The 21,554-nt window shown below is 38.7% G+C and overlaps 1 protein-coding gene across 1 annotated transcript; it reads left to right on the top strand.

Moving 5' to 3' along the window:
• Positions 1-1,767: 1,767 nt before the first annotated feature.
• On the top strand, positions 1,768-16,314 carry LOC308418921 (RNA cytosine C(5)-methyltransferase NSUN2-like; the record flags this gene model as incomplete). Its single annotated transcript, XM_080914446.1, is given in 4 exon segments — positions 1,768-1,818; positions 11,128-11,169; positions 14,261-15,781; positions 15,785-16,314. Coding segments are annotated over 4 exon segments (2,124 nt in total). The 3' UTR covers positions 16,295-16,314.
• Positions 16,315-21,554: the final 5,240 nt, after the last annotated feature.

The raw sequence follows: 21,554 nt of genomic DNA, 5'->3' as shown, positions 1-21,554 counted from the left end.
TCGACCTCTCACATTTCCAAAGGCCCTTCAAACCCACACATCTTGTCTCTGACTGGAGATTGTGTCTCTTATGGGCTTGTGGGTCTGTCAGCTCAGGGAGAGCTTACTCCTAGGTGTTCACCTCTCTGCAGGCAGGCTGTGAATCCCAATAGCAGTGGGCCTGCTCTGTCTCTGGGCACAGATGGAAGCTGGAACAGTTCATTCCCAAGAAGCACATTGATATCAACATTCTGAGAGTTCCTGGGGTCTCTCCCCGGATAGTCAGCGGGAGAAAATGGGGACTCACCTGTTGGTTCAGGAGGGAGAGAGCTCCTGACGCTCCTCTTGGTAATCAGTTCTCTGTAGGCTTGCAGAAAAAGTAATTTCAATCTTTAATTTAGTCTTGTTATTTTTTAGGGGAGGGAAGCATGAGATGATGAATCATATACCTCAGCCCATGTATTTCTTCTAGAATCACTGAGAAAATACCAAAAGCCCAGAGAGTGGTAGTTATGTGTGGGTTGGTATTAAGGAAATGCATGATTAGACAGTGGAGAGGTAGACAGAGAAAAGGCTAGGAAAATGGAAAAGGAAGAGAAATATTCTGGGAGGAACAATGGCGGCGGCAAATGTGTATCTTTCTCTCTTCACATTTCCTCATATATATGGTTGCAATGAATGTTTTATAAGGGATAGAATTGCACAAGATAATTCGAATTATAAAGGTTAAGCAATGTATATTATATCTATTGGGTCAGAGTAGCTTGCTGTGTTCTTTGATGTGACTACTTGAGTTCAAAGGGTATAGTGGCAGAGTACACCAATCCTGCCACAGAGTTGAGATATGTGTCTCTAAGGTTTGGAAACAACACACCAAGGGTAAGTGAGTGAAATCAACAAACCGGGGCAGTTATATCCACCCGGGACATAAATAACAGTGGTGGTGGAGTTAATTGTGCCAGAGTTCATAGTTGCAGAGTCAGGCCACCAAGTTAGAGATTCCAGCAGTGCATGATGAGCTAAGGACCTCAAGCATGAGTTGCAAAAGTGCAGCATAAAAGGTTAAGCCATCTATTTACTATTTACTGCAGCAGTTAAGTTTGAAATCAGCATATCTAAAATGTGTGTCTCAAGAATCACCATCTACCTGCCTATACATACTTAGCTAGATACTCTGTTGTATCCAAGCCTGAAAGATGGTGGGTCAAATTCAGAGGTAAAAATGGCTTGAGGTGACTAAATTATTCTTATTAGTTCTGACTAAATTCTAGTATTTCTGGGAAATACTGTGTCTATGTGCCAAGAGACTACTATGAAGACTGTGTTCACAATATGCATGCACACATACAAACAAGAAAAAGGTGAACCATAAGAGGACAAACTGCTGTGAAGTATTGTGAGTTCAAAACCCAAAGAAACCTCAAGGATAGAAGAAGTCACTAGCATAAAAATGCCTATCAAGGCTGGGGAACGAGAAAATTATGTCAGTTTCTTGACCTGAGATACTAATAATCAAGTCTCTTGACCACTGAGTAGCTCACAGTAATTGCACTGATCATCAGTTAATGAGTTTAGTAGAAGAATAATTTATTTAGGTCAGCACTGGAAAAGTAAAGAAACAAAAGCAATACCTAATGAATTACATGGGCCAATGTCCTCCAATGCTCCCTACTCTTAGTTATGGAAGTGAAATTCCTCTTGAAAATAGTATTTCTGTGATCCAAGGCATTCACATTTTTCTCTCTGTCATGATGTTTAACAGTTTGGAATATCTCAGTTCCTTAAGCCATGGTCAATTCTCCCATGAGACTTACTCTGGGAGAAACAGAAAATTCTAAGGTATGCAGTGCATTTTAATATGTAGTTTTGCATAAAAGACAGATAGGCTGTCAACTTAGCTGCAGGTGAGGCAGTTTGCTTCCTTTACTTTACATGAGAGATAGACAGAAAGAGGAGCCAAGTAACAGCAGGGGTAAGTAACAGACTGCCTGCCCCAGAGGCTGAGCTCTGAATCTAGCATCTGCTCATTCAATGATCTCTATTCTATTAATCTGTCAGAGTCATGCCTGAGCCTGGCAAAGACCACAGTGTACTTCAGGTTCTAGAGGAATGTGTGATGTCTTCAATTACATCTTTAATGTGCTACAATGCAATGTGTTCCCATGAAATCATTTTTCTTTCTTGTCCATTAACCAAATACACACTGATTGCTCCCTGTAGGTCTTCCCCTTTAGCCCTCGGGCACAGCATATACCTAAGAAATCAATTGCAAACTTGCTTTCTGCTTCTCAGAGGACCCAGATAACAACGAACCCTACCATTGGATTTTTCTTTCTTGGTGTTTTGTTGTTGTTGTTGTTGTTGTTGTTGTTGTTCATTTGTTTATGTTGTTTTGTTCTTTTTTTGAAAGATCAGGCTTTATGCTGACTTTGGCACTCTTTCAACAGTTTTGTTCTTTTTTTAATAAACTTCAAGTAAGTCCACCTTAACTTCGGAAAGTCAAGCAAAAGATGAACACAGTAAACCCTTGATACAATAATCTATTTGCTGTGCTATTTCAAAACTCTCGTTTGTACATAGGAGCAATTTTAGTTTGTAATTATTAAATTATCATATCAGAGAAAAACACATTGGATATTCAAGAGTACAACTTGGTTTTCACTGTGATGAAATCGTTTTAAATTTTATTGGCTCTCATGTTCCATAAAACCATAAATACTTTTTCCGGTAAGTGCTGAGTTCATTTAGATGTCAGAACTAAGTGCTAAAATTGAAGTATTATTCACAATGGTCCATGACTTTCTGAAACCACTTAAGTACCTGTGCGTTCTCACCACACTCCAGAAACTCATTGAGTTTGGACAGAGTTCAGGGTTCTTTGAGTGTAGAACCTAAGGATAACTCAGGGAACTCTGTGTGTTGTGAAATCACCCTCTCAGTTGCAAAGGTATGTGGGGCCTCCTGCACCAGTTCCTCCACTTACCTAGCTGGTGGTGTTTGTGTGGAGAAAGATAAAATAGAGACAGATACACACACACACACACACACACACACACACACAGAGAGAGAGAGAGAGAGAGAGAGAGGGGGGGGTGAGAGTGAGAGAGAGAGTAGATTTTTATAGTTTCTTAGTCCTTGCAGAAGCATGGCTTGCTGCAGGCTTGACATTTTTGTTTTTTGTTTGTTTTCACTCCTTAAATTCCAAAGAGTTTAAATTTGTTACATACAATACTAGGATTATAAAGCAATCCCCTCTCTCCATTAAGGAGAGGAAACCCTCCAACTCCCACTTGAAATAAAGGAGAAGTTATGTAGTAAGTATAAGGCTACATTCTACAAAATGTAACAAGGTTGAAGTGGGAGCAGTCCATGCTGGCAGAAGTATGGGGTTTGGGATTAGAGTGGCTACATTGCTGACAATTGAGAAAAATTCAGAAACAACTGGACAAGTATCAGGATGGTGGAATTCAGATGTAATTTCCTATGGGAGAGTGAACTTTGATGAAAAGGGCAGGTGAACTTGGAAAGTCAAAGGAAAATGGCAGGATATTTGAAGATTATGAACATTACTAGCACCAACAGCTTGAGACATAAAAGAAGAGGGTGCCCAATTCCTGAAAACCCAAGTTTTTGCCCTTCCATCAGACCTGAGTGAACTAGGCCATTCCTAGAGACCTTTATTGTTCAGTGAAGGAAGTGAAGTGAAGCAAGCCAGGTCTGAAAGCATTCCCAATCATTTTCTACTTGTTTATGTCACCCTGAGTTAACAGACCCTAAACATATATCATTACTCAAGATAAATGATTCTCTGCAACCGGAAACAAAGAAACCCTACATCAGTATAGAATTAACTAGAGAAGAATGAGTGGCACTTGCTACACCAGTCTTTAGCTGTACATACTCAGCTTGATATCTTTACAATTCTTTTAAATTTGTTCATTTTATGCATGTGAGTGTTTACCCTTGGTAGAAGTGCAAGACATTCATGGAAGTGCCCTTGTGGGCCACGAGAGGGCATCTGATTCCTTGAATTAGATTTACAGTCAGTTGATAGCTGCTATGTATGTGCTGGAAATAAACCTCTGGAAGTGCAGCAGTGCTCCTATCCCTAACTGTCCAGCCCTCTGAGTCAAATGCATCAAAGCACAAGAACAAGTGAAAAGAAATTCCATCTCAGTACTTTAATGAATAGTAGAATGTTAGTATTCATATATAAAATGTCTCCTTTTAAAACTAAGTAAAACCAATATGGGTGTTATTAAAATCACAAAAAGATCATAAATGTTACCAGTGCCATGATCTCATAGACAATTATAGCTCTAAATTTGACACAAACCTAGATTCAGTTACCTAGAATGAGGATGCTGGGCTTTACCTGAAGAATTGTCTTCACCACACATTTTCTAGTTACTAATTGTTGTGTGAGACCCCAGGTGGGCAAGTTCATCCATACAAAAGTGGCCTTGAGCTGTATAAAAAAACTTGCTGAACAAACCACAGAGAACAAGCCAGTAAATACCATCCTTCCACAGTTTCTGCCTCCAGGTTCCTATCTTAAATTCCTGCCATGGTTTGCCCAAGTGATGAACTATAACCTATATGCCATTTTTTTTTCTCTTTCAAGTTGCATTTGACCAGAATATTTTATCATAGCATCATAAAGAGAACTAAGATTCAAGATAAAATTATATAAGTATATAGATATATGATATGTAGATATATAAATATCTAATTGCCCTTATCCATACAACCTAAAAAGTATCCAGAAAATTAACCTTCTTGTAATAACCAGCAATTTTAACCCCCCAAACCGGTGTTCTGATGACAATGTACATTAGAAGACATAAAGTTTCTTCGATAGATTATTTTACATGTGAAGTTTGAGAGCATGAAGAATTTCCAGGCACTTTCATGAAGGCATATTCCTAAAACTTGTGATGTATTCTCAAATAATGAGAAAAAACACCAGACTAAACATGATTGTGCTGAAAAGAACATTGGGGCAATTTAAAGTTTAGTTATTAGATATAGTTAATAAAATCATGGAATCTGTGTTATGCTTTATTGGATCTGTATAGTGCAGTAGTCTATAAGATCTCTGGAGAAAAAGAATGGGTTGACAAAGATAGAGAATGAATTATTCTGAAGTTAAATGAGCTTGTGTTAGTCTTACATTCCCACTTTAACATTGTTAAACTCATGCTACTTGGGAGTTTCTTATGCTTTGTTTTTAGCTTCAACACATTAGTGACTCTCTGTGTTCACATCTTACAATAAGTTTTCTTTCTATAACTTTGTTTCTTGTCTTCTGTCCTGGAGATTCTGTTGGCTGTGGAGTAATTAGCCATGGTGGAAGTGGATTATTCTCTTGTGAGCAATGCAAGAGTGTAGTCAATAAAATAATTAATAATCAATACAATGAAAAAAGAGAAGACTAAGTTACTGGTGTAAACCCATGAGTCTTACACATTGGTACAGGTCAGTAGATGATCAAAAAGTAAAATTTAATTTTCTGTAACAGTTGACATAATACTGCATGCTGCTAAACAAAGTTAGTTAGCCACCCATTTTTTGGTAAGGAAAGTTTTGACAGAATGTGACTCAAGGATTTCTATGTGATCTTCAGACATCTCTCTATAGATGAACTGTGTTACTGTACAGTGGCTCTAAATATGAGAAGCCTAGGATATTTGTTATCTAGTTCTTTATAGAAAATAATTGCCTATTCCTTTTCTGAAGTAAATTTGTTTTGTCTTGGTAACTAGAGAAAGAAAAAAACTTAGGTTTGTAAAGTAAACTTTATGTAACCTACAAACCAGCCAAATCCTTAGAAGAAAGTTAGGGCACTTCAGGGACCAAAACCTTACTATAACCCCCAGCTTCCCTGCTCCTCATACATGTGACTTGAATGATAGAGTAAGCACCCCCAATTCTTGGGACTCTCATATTCTCAGATACTTCCTCAGAATTGAAGGATGTCATGGCACAAGTTATTGTGGAATATGTAGTACATAAAACTTTGCAGTCAGTGAATGTAGTTGGGTTTCTGCCAGAAGACAAGTCTCAGCAGAGTGAACAGTGTAGGACTCAATGGAAAACTTCACAGGCATTTTGTGTTGCAAGGGATGAAGAGTCTGAAGTTGCCTAGCACCTACCTGGTTTTGGGAGCATCTATAGCAGAGGGAATACTGGGTTGAATTGTGACAGTTACATAATGGAGTAATGAAATCTAAAGTCTCAAATGGATGCTCTGCTTTGATGAAGACTCCTTCATTGCTGTGTAATGCAGTTTAGTTTTGGGTCCAAGTCTCTAACTATGATTTCACACTGCATTGAACTTCTCTGTTCAAAATGGAGCATTGGATTAAGTAAATTTGCACCTCTATGCACAATGAATACTGAGTTGTTTTTTTTTTTTTTCATTAGGAACTGAGCTACAGGATTATAGATTCAAAATCAGAAAAGAAGATTAGTGAAATATGGTGTCAAATGAATTAGAACCCAAATGTTGTGGTTATGAGGATAGAAAAAAATGAACTATGCTATAGTTACTGTCTTAGTTATAGATCACTAGAAGAACAAAAATGATAAGATGGACACTCTTTAGATTGTCTCACAAATCTAGTTTATTATCCCACAATGGCTCACAAACTATAGAGATGGCAAACTTGGTATCTACCAACTCTAGGAGGCGAGACGTTGTAGGATGAAGTGTTATATAGTGGGGGTGAGCTTTGAGATTCTCCTCCTAACCATATGAGAGCCAGTCTTCTAGGAGATTTCAGATCAAAATGTAGAATTCTCAGCTCCTCCCTTGCCATATCTAACTGGATGCTATCTTGCTAATACTCGGATTATAATGGACTGAAACCCTGAACCTGTAATACAGCCCCAGTTCAATGTTGTCCTTTATAAGAAGTGATTTGACTAGAGAATATCATCCTGAGTGAGGTAACCCAGTCACGAAAGAATACGCATGATATTCAGTCACTGATAATTGGATACTAGCCATAGAAAGCTCTGAATACCCAAGAAGGAACTCTCAGACCATATAAAGCTCAAAAAGGGAGGCCAAAATGTGGAACCCTCAGTCCTTCTTAGAAAATAAAAGAAAAAGAAAAAAAAATTGTGTATTCATCATATATTCTTATGTAACAAATTTTGTGAGCTATAATAATATTTTATAAAATAAATAAATTAAAAAAGAAGTGCTTTGGTCATGGCATCTGTTCACAGCAGTAAAACCCTAACTAAGACACTGCTTTCTAGTCTGCCTTTGAAAGCCAAACAAGCAAATGATGGTAGCCGCAGAGGCAGCAACAGGATAGGTGAACTCTTAATAAGAGATTAAAAGGGTGGGTGAACTTGCCAGCATGATAGGAAGGATGTATAAAGGAAAGTGGGAAAAACACATATGGCTGCTACCACAAGGCACAATCACATTTCGAGTGGGTTCTCCCATTTCAACTAACACAAGCAAGAACATCGCTCAGCAGGTGCACAGAACGATATCTTGTCGATTCCAAAATCAGTCAACTTGAAAACCAACATCAACCATCACATCAAAACACAGCATTTTTAACTAGTGAAGCTGATGTTTAGAATGAATCTTAGAGCCATAATGTGAAATAGAAAATCTTAAATTCCAGGGGAGTGCTTGTAATATGACTGACAATGATTAAAACATAAAGCCAAAAAGGGGAATAAAAATAGACTAGTAAGTATTTCTGTAAGAAAGCTGTAAATAAAGGAACAAGGAAACAATAAATACCATCTTTTAGGGAAATTAGAAGGACTAGGAGAAAATACAGAATAGATTGAAATAATTGATAATGACCTGGTCTCAATTTGTGTTCGTGTATTAAACAAAATAAATCAAGGTTCAAAGAAAACCAAAAATAAAAATAAAGGCATTAATGTGTTTTTGGCTCATAATGGTCACAGTGTTTTTACTACCTGATACTGTTATTGTATGGACAATTTGTTTCCAAGTTAGAAAAATATTAGCCCAAATGTTATGTTTATATTTTTACAGCCCAGTAAAATATTACCCTGCAAAACAATTATTAACCTGAAAATATATGTTAAAACAAATTTTCTGATCTTCTGGTCTCTCCTGAATACATTAAAATATAGAAAATAACTGTAATGAATGCTTACTTCTCATTTTCTGCATCACTGGAACAACAAACATGTGAAAATTATTTGCGCTTATCAATTAAATTGCCTTAATACATGCACGTGTACCTGATCTTCCACTTTAGTTCATTAAAGAGTTGGGAGCTAATTAGCTAAAGCAAGGTAAACATAAGACCTATAAACAAAAGACACCAGGCATCCTTTAGAATGGATACAATAGAAAATAGAGATGGTCCAGTGGTAAAAAAGCTTTGGTTGCTAATCTAGAGGATCCAAGTTCTATTTTAAGGTGTGGTGACTTAGAACTGTGTTTAATTCCAGTTCCAGGAGATCTGATGTCCTCCTCTGACTTCTGTGAATACAAGGCACATATACTTTGCACAAAGACATATAAAGGCTAAGTTCACACATATATAATGGAGTAGAAGATGGTTTTAAAAGCAATGAAGATGGACTTTGCAGTGCATCCAAAGCTTATATCTCATTTTACACTGAAAAATCTCCAAACAGTTATTAGAGGCATTGTTTCACTTAGTGAGTTATGTTTAATCAGATAATAGTAGTACATAAAAAATGAGAATTTGGGAGACAATCATAAATCCAGTGACTGAATTAATGCCAACAATCAGTAATGCTGGGTTGTTTACTGTCTAAGGGGCACAGAACTCTGCAGTATTCATGACTTTCTTAGCTGGTTCACTAAGCTATAAGAGGTCTTTGAGGTCCACTCAAGGTCAGACACGATTGTTGAAGAACAGATGGAGAATATAAGAGTCACATTACTGTGGGATATGAGAAATTGCCTGAAATCCACTCACAGTGTAGTCTGAGGATGGACTGATGCATGAATTATTGTCTTGGTTGATGATTTCTGCTCCAGTGAGCCTCTGGAGACTGTAAATCAATTCCACATCAATCCTATGGAATAATTCTATGTCAGGAAATTTACTGAATTGTACATCATTTTAATAAACACCATCACATCTCTTTTTGAAGTAATTTTTCTGGATCATTTTTTTCCATAGATGGTTAAATATGAGGAAGTCTTTTGTAAACTTATAAAGGGGTTTTAAATAATTTTAAAGTAAGGTAATCCAGCACATAAATCTTTCATGCTTCTAGTTCCTTTAGAAATTTTTACTATGTCTTTCCTTTATCTAGGCAAACATATAATCATCAGCCTGCTTACTTTGTATAGATTTTAAAGCATTAGACACTTTAAATCATTTATCTTTTTGACTTTCTTTCCTCTTGAGATTTGAGAAGATTACTATTCTGCATAACATTAACAAATTATGTTATAATTAGCCAATATTTAAAATTGTGCAATAATTCAAACTTGAAATCTTTGAATTAAATGTAACTGATATTGTATACACTGTTTACGAGTAAGCTATTCATCTCTGCAAAGCTCTATGACTAAATCGAAAACATGAATACTTAAAAGTCATAGATTTTCAGATTCTATTTTTAAAAAGGTAAGTAACTGTGTGTATGTATGTGCCTGTGTGTGTGTGTGTGTGTGTGTGTGTGTGTGTGTGTGTGTGTGCACATGTGTATATGCAGGTAAATTTCTGGGAGGCCAGAAAGAGGTTTCAGATTTCCTGAAGCTGGAGTTACAAAGAAAACTTTGAGCTACTCAAGATGTGTGCTGGGAAGTTAATTTTGATCCTTTCAAAGAGAAGATCATTTGCTTAAATGCTGAGCATTCCACACAGCCCAATAGGTTACTCACTTTTCATTCAACAGTGCAAACCCTTACTCAGGTGTGTGAATGCATGTACATTTTCTTGGCTCTATACTTAGTAACCCCTGAGGATTAATGTTCTACTCTTGTCACAGTGCCAGTCATGACAGGAATGGAAGAAAAGAAAGAAGAGACAGAGTTAGGGAAAACAACTTAAGATAGTTTTAAGGCAGACAAAAATCACCTTTCACATCTTGGATCTCATTGAGTAAGAAAAATGAAAATGGTGTTTAACAATTGTAGATGAAGAGCACATGGTACTTTCCCAGAGTGAGTAGGTAGTTTATATTAAAAAAAAAAATAACCTTCATCAAAACAACTCTGAGATTCCACCTCACACCAGTCAGATTGGCCAAGATCCAAAACTCAGATGACAGTAGATGCTGGCAAGGTTTCGTAGAAAGAGGAACACTTCTCCACTGTTGGTGGGGTTGTAAACTGATACAACCACTCTGGAAATCAGTCTGGCGATACCTCAGAAAATTAGACATAGTACTACCTGAAGACCCAGCTATTCCACTTCTGGGCATTTACCCCAGAGACACTTTAATATACAACAAAGATACATGCACCACAATGTTCATAGCAGCTCTATTTATAATAGCCAGAAGCTGGAAAGAACACAGATGTCCTTCATTAGATGAATGGATACAAAAATTGTGGTACATTTACACAATGGAATACTACTCAGCCACCAGAAACAATGACTTAACCAAATTCTTAAGAAAATAGCTGCATCTAGAGAATATCATCCTGAGTGAGATAACCCAGCCACAAAAGAACAGACATAATATGCAGTCACTGATAGTGGGATGCTAACCCCAGAGGCTCGCACTGCCCCAGAAACAACTCACAGACTATGTGAAGTCCAAGAAAAAGAGAAAAGAAAAGAAAAGAAAACAAAACAAAAAAAAAAAATTCATGCTCAATCCTTACACACCAAGAACACATTGACAAATTCTGGGTTACACCCTGTATTACATGTACTTTTTGCTCATTGTAAAAAAAAAAAAAAAAAAAAAAAAGCCAAGCACCGACACAGTTGTATTTGTATACATTTGTGCAAAATGTTTAAAAATTTTTTATCTTTATTTTTTAAAATAAAGTCTAAAAAAAAACCTTCAGAGTTAATAAGTGATATAAGTAATATTGGTTGTCAACTTGACATACCTGGGAAGAGAAAAATCACAACTAACAAGTTTTCTTCATATTTTTTCCCATAGACATTTTTATTTGACATTTTCTTGATTTCTGATTTATAGAGGGGGTTCAAGCCCACTGTGGACAGTGTCATATTTTCACAGGTAAGCATGAACTGTGAAGGAAAGGCAGCTGAACAAGCAACTAAGTAAAGTTTTTGTGATGTTTAATGGAAGATGGGAAATAATCTTGTGCTTGCACACAAGGCCCTTCACCTTCCAGGGAACTGAGACTAATCCCCACAAACCTTTAATATGCAGCTGATCAGGGGCTGGGGTGGGAAGAGTTATAATCCACATAAGGAAGAGCATTTAGCAGCCTGGATAGGTATTAAAATACAAAAACAAGAACACTGTGTCATGTCTGTATCTTAAGAACATATGTGTTTTTGCCCTAAGGTGTAGTGTGTCTTGGAGGCTCTCATTAAGGCTCAATTCTTAGCTACTTAGAAGGTGCTGAAAGTTTCGGGAGTGAGGCTTACTGCAGGAAGAAGCAATTGGACTTTTAGGGATGTGTTGTCCCTGGCACTTTGTTCTCTCTTTGCTTCTAAACTCTTCAAGAGAGCAGTCTCTACTGCGAGCTCTCATAATCATGGCATTGTGCCCTGAGTTCCACAACATGGGTTGATGCTTTAGATCTGCACATGGGTGAGTTAAAGTCAAACATTTGATGAACTGGAAGGATGGTTCAGTGGTTATGAACAATGGTTGCTCTCGTAAAGAACCCACAGTGTTTCTCAGCACTCACACTCTAGCTCACAGCTAACTGTAACTCCAGTTCCAATGGATTCAATGCTACCGTCCCTTCATAATTTATTTTTTAGAATTATTTATCTTATTTTATGTCATTGACTATAGTGTTTTTATGTTTGAGCACCACATGTGTGTGGAGCATTTGGAGGTCAGAAGACATCAGACCCTTTAATTTACTCCTTCACTGCTATGACCAAAGTCTTTGTATAAAGGCCTGGGGACTTTTGCCTTAACACGGGATAATTCATTTTACTCTTACTAGTGAAAGCTGTTGTTGCAAGTGCACTGGAACACAATGAATCTTTAAATAAATCTATAACGGTGATTTAATGCCACAATTACTTTCCCTTGAAAGTGCAATTAATAGGAACTTGGTGAGTAGATTTACAGTTATCTTCCCTGATCCCCTCACTTAAGTAGGAGAGGAGAACTCTCCTAGCTGAACAACTACAAGGAACAATTCCCCACTTCACTGCTTAAGACCAGTTTATACTTCCTCTGAGAGCCTACAATTACTCTTTCTGGAGACACAGATATAATAAGCAAGGTCCAGGAAAGGAAATGGCTGCGTTCAGAACATGTTCAGTCAGTCTGAAGTGCTAAACTTATGAGGGGGTGGTTGACCCATGTCAATTTGATGAAAGCCTCTACATAACATGGAAGAGGAAATACATTTTTCCTATTCAATTATTTTTTATTTTGAAATTAAATATAATTATATCAATTGTCCCATTCCTTTCTTTCCTCAAATCTCTCCTATAATCCCCTACCTCAAATTCACAAGATATTTTTATCTTTATTTCATGTATATGAATATATGTATATATACATATAAATAATATATATATGTATATATGTGTATATATACATATAAATAATATGTGTGTGTGTGTGTGTGTGTGTATACAACTTGCTTAGTCTATTTAGTGTTACCTGCATGTGATTTCAATACTGACCTATCTGACAATTAGGAGATCATTCCTAGGGAAGAATATTCCTCCAACTGTCAGCATTAATTAGTTACCTGTAGTGCTTTGTTTATGTATGTGGCCCCCAAGTTACTTTCCACTTTTACATTAGCAGGTTCAATTCTATAGTCCTTGTTTGGGTATTCTTTAGGAAGTCACATTGTTTTCCTGGCTGAACCTTTCCTATCTTTTATGAAATACATTTTATCACATTTGACTTCCTGATCACCTAGCTCTCAATATATTTTTGCCCCCTTTTTTGTGATGTTTTTTGAGGCTTAAATGAAAGAGTTGTACTACACATGTACTGACTAGAGCTGACCACCAAACAATAGATTGTTTTTTGCATTTTGATCATTTCTGGTTTTGTGCAATATTCTTGACCTGTTACAATGATAAGTTTCTTTGATGAGGACTACTCTTAACAGTGTGTATAAGAAAACATATTAAGAATACAGTTAGGAATAAAAGTGGCTATAGATTCTATGTAGATCTGTGATTTCACTTACCCTCCATATTGCCTACGTTTCCAGTACTAGTCAGGTTTTCCCTCCTGTTTAGTGGGCCTTAAGTCTAATTACACTGTTTTTAACCAAGATATAAATACCACAAATACACATTTGGACATCTTGAGAGATGGGTCATTGCTGTGGTTCATAGTTATCTAGATGGGTAGAACTGTTGCCTGCTTGCTTCCATTACAAGCTTGCATATCACCTTGTTAGTATCCCAAAAGCTAGTCTTCACAGAGAGGCTTTCAGGTCAGTTCCAGCTCAGATACTTTGAATCTTGTGCCTGAAGCACAAAATATTTTCAGGACTAAACATGTACCCTCAACAGGAAAAAGAGAATCTGAATTGAGAAAATAGTTCCATATAATGGGCCTGTAGGGAAGTCCATTAGGGCATTTTTTTTAATAACAATTGAAGTTGACAGCCAATTAAATTGTGAGTGTTAACACCCAGAAATAGTGGTCCTAGATCTTAAAAACATCAGGCTGAGCAAGCAACAGGATATAAGGCAATACTCAGCATCCCTCCGAGATCTCCATTTTGGTTTTTACCTCAAGATTCATGCATTGAATTTCTTCCCTTACTTCTCCTTACAAAGGATTATAAATTGTAAGATGAAAAAGTTCCTTTTCTTTTCAAGTTGCTCTTTGTCACAGTGTTTATCACAATAGGGAAAAGAAAATTAAGCCAGCAAGAACACATTAAGAGTATTTGTTTGCTTCATATATTTATGGTTAAATGGTTTGTCTTTTCAAAACATTTTTATGCGTATGAGTTTTTTTTTCTACCATATGTATACAATGATCAGGCATATGGAAGCTGGGAATCAAATCTAGGTGCCCAGGGAGAGCATTCAGTGTATGTAACAGCTGAGACATCAATCTAGCCCCAAAGTCTTGCATTTATTTGCCTATGTGCATACTTCTAGACTAAAAAAGTGTTTTGTTGGTGCGTGCTGTGCAGTGGGTCGCTGTCTGCGCTCTGCGTGTGCAGCCGCGTGGGCCATGGGGGCGGCGGGCGCGGGGCCGGCGGTTCCAGCAGCAGCCTCAGCCTGAGGTCGAGGAAGACAGGAGCGACGGCGGCAGAAAGCGCAGCCAGGGGGGCTGGGAAGGTGGATACCCCGAGATCATAAAGGAGAACAAGCTCTTCGAGCACTACTATCAGGAACTCAAGATTGTGCCGGAGGGAGAACGGGACCAATTCATGGGCTCGCTTCGAGAGCCCCTCCCAGCCACGTTGAGAATCACTGGTTACAAAAGCCATGCAAAAGAGATTCTCCATTGCTTGAAGAACAAGTATTTTAAGGAGTTGGAGGATCTGGAGGTAGACGGACAGAAAGTTGAAGTCCCTCAGCCACTAAGCTGGTACCCTGAAGAACTTGCCTGGCACACAAACTTAAGTCGGAAAATCTTGAGGAAGTCCCCATTGTTGGCAAAGTTTCATCAGTTCCTGGTCAGCGAGACTGAGTCTGAAAACATCAGCCGCCAGGAGGCTGTCAGCATGATTCCTCCACTGCTGCTCAACGTTGAGCCCCATCATAAGATCTTAGACATGTGTGCAGCCCCTGGATCCAAGACCACACAGTTAATTGAAATGTTGCATGCAGACATGAGTGTGCCCTTTCCAGAGGGATTTGTGATTGCAACTCGGGGTGCTGAGCAACTGGCGGAAGGCGGCAGGATGGTATACTCCACCTGCTCCCTGAACCCTGTGGAGGATGAAGCGGTGATAGCAGCTCTGCTGGACAGGAGTGAAGGTGCTCTCGAGCTTGCTGATGTATCTGCTGAGTTGCCAGGACTAAAGTGGATGCCTGGAGTCTCACAGTGGAAGGTCATGACTAGAGACGGGCAGTGGTTTGCAGACTGGCATAAGGTTCCCCAGGGCAGGCACACGCAAATACGGCCTACCATGTTCCCACCGGAGGACCTGAAAAAACTTCAGCCGATGCATCTGGAGCGATGCCTTCGAATACTGCCTCATCATCAGAATACTGGAGGGTTCTTTGTGGCAGTGGTGGTCAAGAAAGCACCAATGCCATGGAACAGACGCCAGCCCAAGGTACAGAGTAAATCTGCAAAGGCCAGAGAGCTCGGGGCATCCAGCTCTGTGGCTGCCACAGAAGGAAATCCCAGTGAGCAGTCTGAGCTGGAAAGTGCTGGTGACTCAGAAGCAGCTCACAGCACCGAGAACGCAGAGAGGAATGAGAAGAAAGATGGCGTGTGTGGCCCTCCTCCATCGAAGAAAATGAAGTTGTTTGGATTTAAAGAAGATCCGTTTGTGTTCATTCCTGAAGATGATCCTTTATTCCCACCTATTGAGGAGTTTTATGCCTTGGATCCTTCATTCCCGACGATGAATTTGTTAACCCGAACCACAGAAGGAAAGAAGCGGCAGCTTTATATGGTCTCCAAGGAGCTGAGGAATGTCCTGCTGAATAACAGCGAGAAGATGAAGGTAATTAATACTGGCATAAAAGTCTGGGGTTGAAATAACAGTGGAGAAGAGTTTGACTGTGCATTCCGTTTGGCACAGGAGGGAATATATACATTGTATCCATTTATCAATTCAAGAATCATCACTGTATCAGTGGAAGATATGAAGACACTGTTGTCCCAAGAGAACCCATTCTTTAGAAAACTGAGCAGTGAGGCCTATAGTCAAGTCAAGGACCTCGCAAAGGGAAGTGTTGTGCTGAAGTATGAACCAGATTCTTCGAATCCAGACACCCTCCGATGCCCCATTGTGCTGTGTGGGTGGCGGGGAAAGGCCTCTATTCGAACTTTTGTGCCCAAAAATGAGCGGCTTCATTATCTCAGGATGATGGGTCTGGAGGTATTGGGAGAAAAGAAAAAAGAGGGTGTCATTCTTACCAATGAGAGTGTTGCCAGCCCAGAGCAGCCTGAGGAGGAGGAGGATGACAAACAGACAGCACAAGACCCCTGCATCTCAGACTCCGTCCCTGGATGTGATTCAGCTGCAGCTGAACCATCATTGTGAAGATGGCTCCACACACTGAATTGGTAACAGCCCTTATTGGAAATCAAACCTAGAATGTCCTTAGCTGGGACCTGGACATAAGTGGGTAACCAGAGTCTGGGGAGAGATGTATTTTCTAGCTTTTAGGAGTCGCTTTTACAGAGTGGATACGTGTTTCTGCTCTTAAAGGCTAATGCACACAGCCTTTGCAGAAAGTTCAGATCCTTTTTTGGGCCAACATTGGCCTAGTCTAAAATTATAGTAAAAAATCTACAAGACTTTGGGAAGCAGCTCTATGCTTTAATACATTGTGGACTGTACATCAGTATGCTGTGCAGTTACACTGACACTGGGGTCTCAGGTGACATCTGTGCCTTTGTGATAGAGGGTGAGGTAAGCCACCCCAGAGGGAAGGCTGGTGAATCTTGGCAGCAGTTTGGGGACAGTCTGTGCTTATCTTGGAGGTGCTTTAAGTAGGGTGGAGATTGCTGGGGTTGTGAAATAAAGAGCTATTATAAAAAAAAGTGTTTTGTTGCTTTAGTTATATAAACAACTGATGCAAATTGATATAATTAGTATGTTTCAGAGTTAGCAATACATGAGGAATGAGTTGAAGACTGGGTTCCAAAGGTGTTCTCTGGTTAGTGCACACTGTGAGTCACACCCATACCATGTATTCAGCTTTGGGCTTTCAGAGGACTATACAGCCTCACAGAAGTGCACAGAAGTGCATTGCTGATATTAGTCATATATATTCAGAACTTCCATGTGAATTAAAATAAATTCATTCAGTACTGAAATATCAAATGTCACTATATAATATATTATATTATATGTCATGTGGTACATGCTATATGCTATATGGTATAGGTTATAGGTTATAGCTTATAGCTTATAGGTTATAACTTAGCTAGTTCCCAATGGCCTGTTGTCAACCTTGTGAAGCATTTTCTTGATTAATGATTTATATTGGTGAGCCTGTACCACAGGGAATGGTTCCACACCTGGGCTGGTAGTGTTCCTGTGTTCTGTAAGAAAGCAGGCTAAGCCAGACTTAAAAACCAAGCCAGCAAGCAGCATCTCTCCATAGCTTGTACATCAGCTCATGCCTAGCTTCCCTCAATGATGACCTTTAAATTACAAGAATAAAAATATTCCTCCTTACTTGTGTTTGATCAGTGTTTTATCAGAGTATTTGAAATGATACTATTACTCCACCTGTCTTTGACCCCATACCGGTTCAGATTCTTATCCGGCAGCCTTCCTCTCTTTTTTGCTGTTTTTGTGTTTGTTCATTTTATTTTATTACCAGTCAGGCTTTAATATCCCTCTTCTTTATTTTACTCAAGCTTCTCCATGTCTAAACACCAATGAAATGACCCCTGCACTCTTGGGACTTTGGTGACCAGTGGTAACTGTTCACTTTGCCAGAGTGTAGAAAATGAGCCTCATCACTGAGTAAATCCAGTGAGCAAACATGTTGGCACTGCATTCATGCACACTTCTGAAGATGAAATTTGGTGGCTGCAGTACTCTTTGAGCCTTCATAAGCAGAGGGTAGAATTCTGTTTGCTATTGCTCCTGACTGTTAGATAAATCACTATCTACAGCACTGCCTTAATCACTCGTGAAACAGGAAGTGCAGGAAAATTCACAGAGAAGCTTTCTCAAAAACATGGATTAATTTTAACTTGAATTGTATCATACCCCAATAGGTAAGTTAAGTCTTGTCCGTGTACATGTCCTATGGCTGCCATTCACTCTGAAACTGCTCCGTAATTAGTCCATAAAAGAAAATATCACTTGAGAAATTTGCAATCTTGTAGTTGAACACATTTGGTGAAAAAAAAAAAAAAATCCAAACTTAAAATGACCTAATGCATAGGTGTGTGTGCATGTCTCCTCCCTCCCTGTGAGCTTGCCTTTGACCTAATGCATAGGTGTGTGTGCATGTCTCCTCCCCGGCTGTGAGCTTGCCTTTGCAGTCTCAGTAGAGCTGACTGACTGTTCAGTCAGCGGGTACGGCAGTGTGACCCCAGCTTTTCTGAACAATCTGCCCCAACTATGGCAAAAGGTGTATACTCTTATCAGCTGAAAGAGGCCTGTGAGACATTCAGGAACACTGGCATCTATAATTCATAAAAACACCCATTTTGAGAATGAATAGAGCAAGATAACACCATTGTGAATTATAGGTCTCAGACTGGCTTGTTAAAATAAAACTTACTTATTTGGGGGAAATGTTCTTGCAGTAGTTACATGTAATTTTATAGATTTGTGAAACATTTCAATGTTCCTGGTTTAAATTATAGCTTGAATCTATTGAATATGTATCAAGAAAGAAAATACATTTTAACATCCTTCTTTAAAAAAAAAATTTATTATGTGACCATATTTTACTTTGTCTTCCCCCAAACAGAGCAGTTTAAAACCTACTTACACAAGAGAAAAATTATACTGAAAAATATGTACTCTGAGTTAAAACATTTGTCACTGAACACATTAGCATAATCTGATTTTAAAAATAACTTAAGTATGTAATTGTAACAAAGACAAGGAGATTATTAAAACAAGAAATATAATCTAAACACTGGGACATGATGACTCCCACATGCATTCCCAGTACTTGGCTGAGACAGAATGATTCCTATAATGGCGAGACAATACAGGGTTACATATTGAGTTATAGCCAGCCTGAGATATATGGCAAACCTTATCTCAGAAAATATATGGACAAAGAACAAGAGAAATATAAGGAGGCTATGTTAATTTGAATAAAATTGTCCCCATGGGCCCAGATGGAGTGCCCTTATTAGAAGAAATGTCTTGGTCAGAGTAGGTCTGGTCTTTTTGAAGAATGTGTGTGCTATGCACATTCTGCTGCCTGTGGATCTAGATCCACTAGAACTCTCGGCTACATCTCCAGCACCATGTGTGTCTGGCTTCCTGCCACCATGCTTCCCACCATGATGATGTTGGACTAAACCTCTAAGCTGTAACCTAACCTCAGTTAAGTGTTTTACTTTGAAAGCCTTGCTGTGGTCACTGAATAGCTTCAAAAACAATAGAAACCCTAACTAAGATAGACATTGTTACCAGGAGTGGGTTTTTGCTGTGATGGACCGAACCATTGGAGGAATGTGGTCTTTGGAACTTTGAAGTAGAAAAACAGGTAAATTATTTATTTTAGTGGAACGTAATGTGCCATGCTACTAGAATCATGGAAGAGAGTATACTGAAGGTGATTCAAACTGTTGAGTCTGGCTCAAGAGATTTCAGGAGAGAATAATATTAACATGTTGGCTACAGATCATTCTTAAGAACCACTGTTACAGAGGTATTTTGACTATGGATTTTTTATCAATCACGATACCTTGTCTAATGACAGTCTCTTGGTAAAGTCTTAACATGTTTGGGCCAGAGGAGACTTTTTAGGTAATTTGATGATAATTATATATAGCTAAAGACCCCTATTTCAAAGCCTGCTCATCTCTTTGACCCAACTTTATTAAGAGAAAATATTTTTTTCCTTAAAAATCTCCAAGAAGCAAACTGAGTTTCAGATAATTAATGCAATTCATCCCTAAATATACTTTCAGGCATGAATAGCAGTGTTAAATTGGACATGGACATCGGTACAATATGCAGTTTAAGAGGATCACTGAAGAGAACAAGATTTCGCAGCATCTAAGACTGTTCAAAAGAATATGCTTGTATGCTTGTAATAACATGTAAATTTTCTTGTTATTTAAGACATAAGCTTCATCATGTACAGCCCTCTCATTGCTTCATGAATGGCAGGTAATGTGGTAGTTTGTGTTATCTGCCAGACTCACCTGGGATAGAGTCCAGAAGGCACACTTCTGAGGAGGTGTCTAAATTGGCTTAGCCCCAGGCATGCCTTTGGAGGTTTTAGATATCACGATTATGTTAATTGCTGTAAAAAGAACCCTCCTGATGTGAGCAGGACTGTTCCCTGAAGACCTTCATAAAATGGAGAAGGTAATCTTAGCTCTAAGAATCAAGTAAGCTTTTCTTGCTCTCTTCTGACTGCTGCCTATATAATGTGACCTCCTCCCACAAACCCTTCTGTCCCGACTTGCTGAGCATGAAGAATGGCAGTGTGAATTGTCAGCTAAAATAAATCCTTTCTCTCCTCTCATAAGTTGCTTTTCTCAGGGCATTTTGTCACAGCCATGGGAGAAGATTTAAGACAGATAGTAAGCACACAGACTTTTCTTTTAAATTTTAATGTATTCATTTAATCTCATTTGCATAGGGTTTTTAGTGTTATAATGGAGAAATTATGAACCTTCTCATTTTCTTATTTACATTGTAGGAGAAGCTTCACAAACCTGATTCTCCTACCTTTGAGCTACCCAACATTCTGCTAATGTGTGTAAGTAAGTACCTGTAAGCTGATGTCTATATGCAGTTGAGGGCTGGCATTAGTTAGGTCAAGCTGATACATGATTGAATGGTAGAGTGGGGCAACGACAAAATTTTGGGAAGGCAGGAGAGAAGGAGAAGCAGGGAGAATCAAGAGGGAGACACTGGGGAGGAAGTTTCAGATCAAGGTGAACTAGGTTAATTTTGATTTTGTCTAGGTGGGAGGTATATATCTTTATTAATTGGCAGTGAAGTTACTGTTTGAATGTATTATGGACTAAGAATTTAACATATAAATCTAATTGCTAAATTACAAGTGTGGAACCAACATTTTTACCGGGCTATGCAGAACAGTGTGTGAAAGCAAAGGCTGAGAGGCACACGGAATGTGCCGATCCAGTTCTGTTGCTCATGTGGAGGAGTGAGAACAAGAATGCACAGGGCCTGTGGAACGAGATGTATGTCTGACAGGCATGGCAACTACCTGCCTAGGTGACCACATGGAGCCGGCAGCTCATAGACTGTGTGGTAGAGAAAGAGACAGAGTGCATGTCAGGAGTGGCTCCCTGATGTGGGGAATGAGACAACACAGGACAAGTAGCCACAGATTTATTTTTTAAATTTGACAGCAACAAGTACCCATGGTACATGCTTTATTACTTTGATCTGTGCTGTGAGAAATAATATCCTGATTTTGAAATAATTATACTTTAAGAATTCTTAACACCCTCAAAAACCTCAGCAATAAAAATTATTTTCATTATATTGTATGTTGTGCACATTTTCTTCTTGTGAGTTATAGATATTGTCACAAACTTTACGGTTACTGCACAGTAGTTGATGGAGTGTTAGAAAGGCCTACTGATGCCGTTAATGGGGGAAAGACTTATTT

The sequence above is a fragment of the Micromys minutus genome (genome assembly GCF_963924665.1).
Source record: "Micromys minutus genome assembly, chromosome: 3".
Lineage (NCBI taxonomy): Eukaryota > Metazoa > Chordata > Mammalia > Rodentia > Muridae > Micromys > Micromys minutus.
This window is presented reverse-complemented; position numbering and strand designations above follow the sequence as displayed.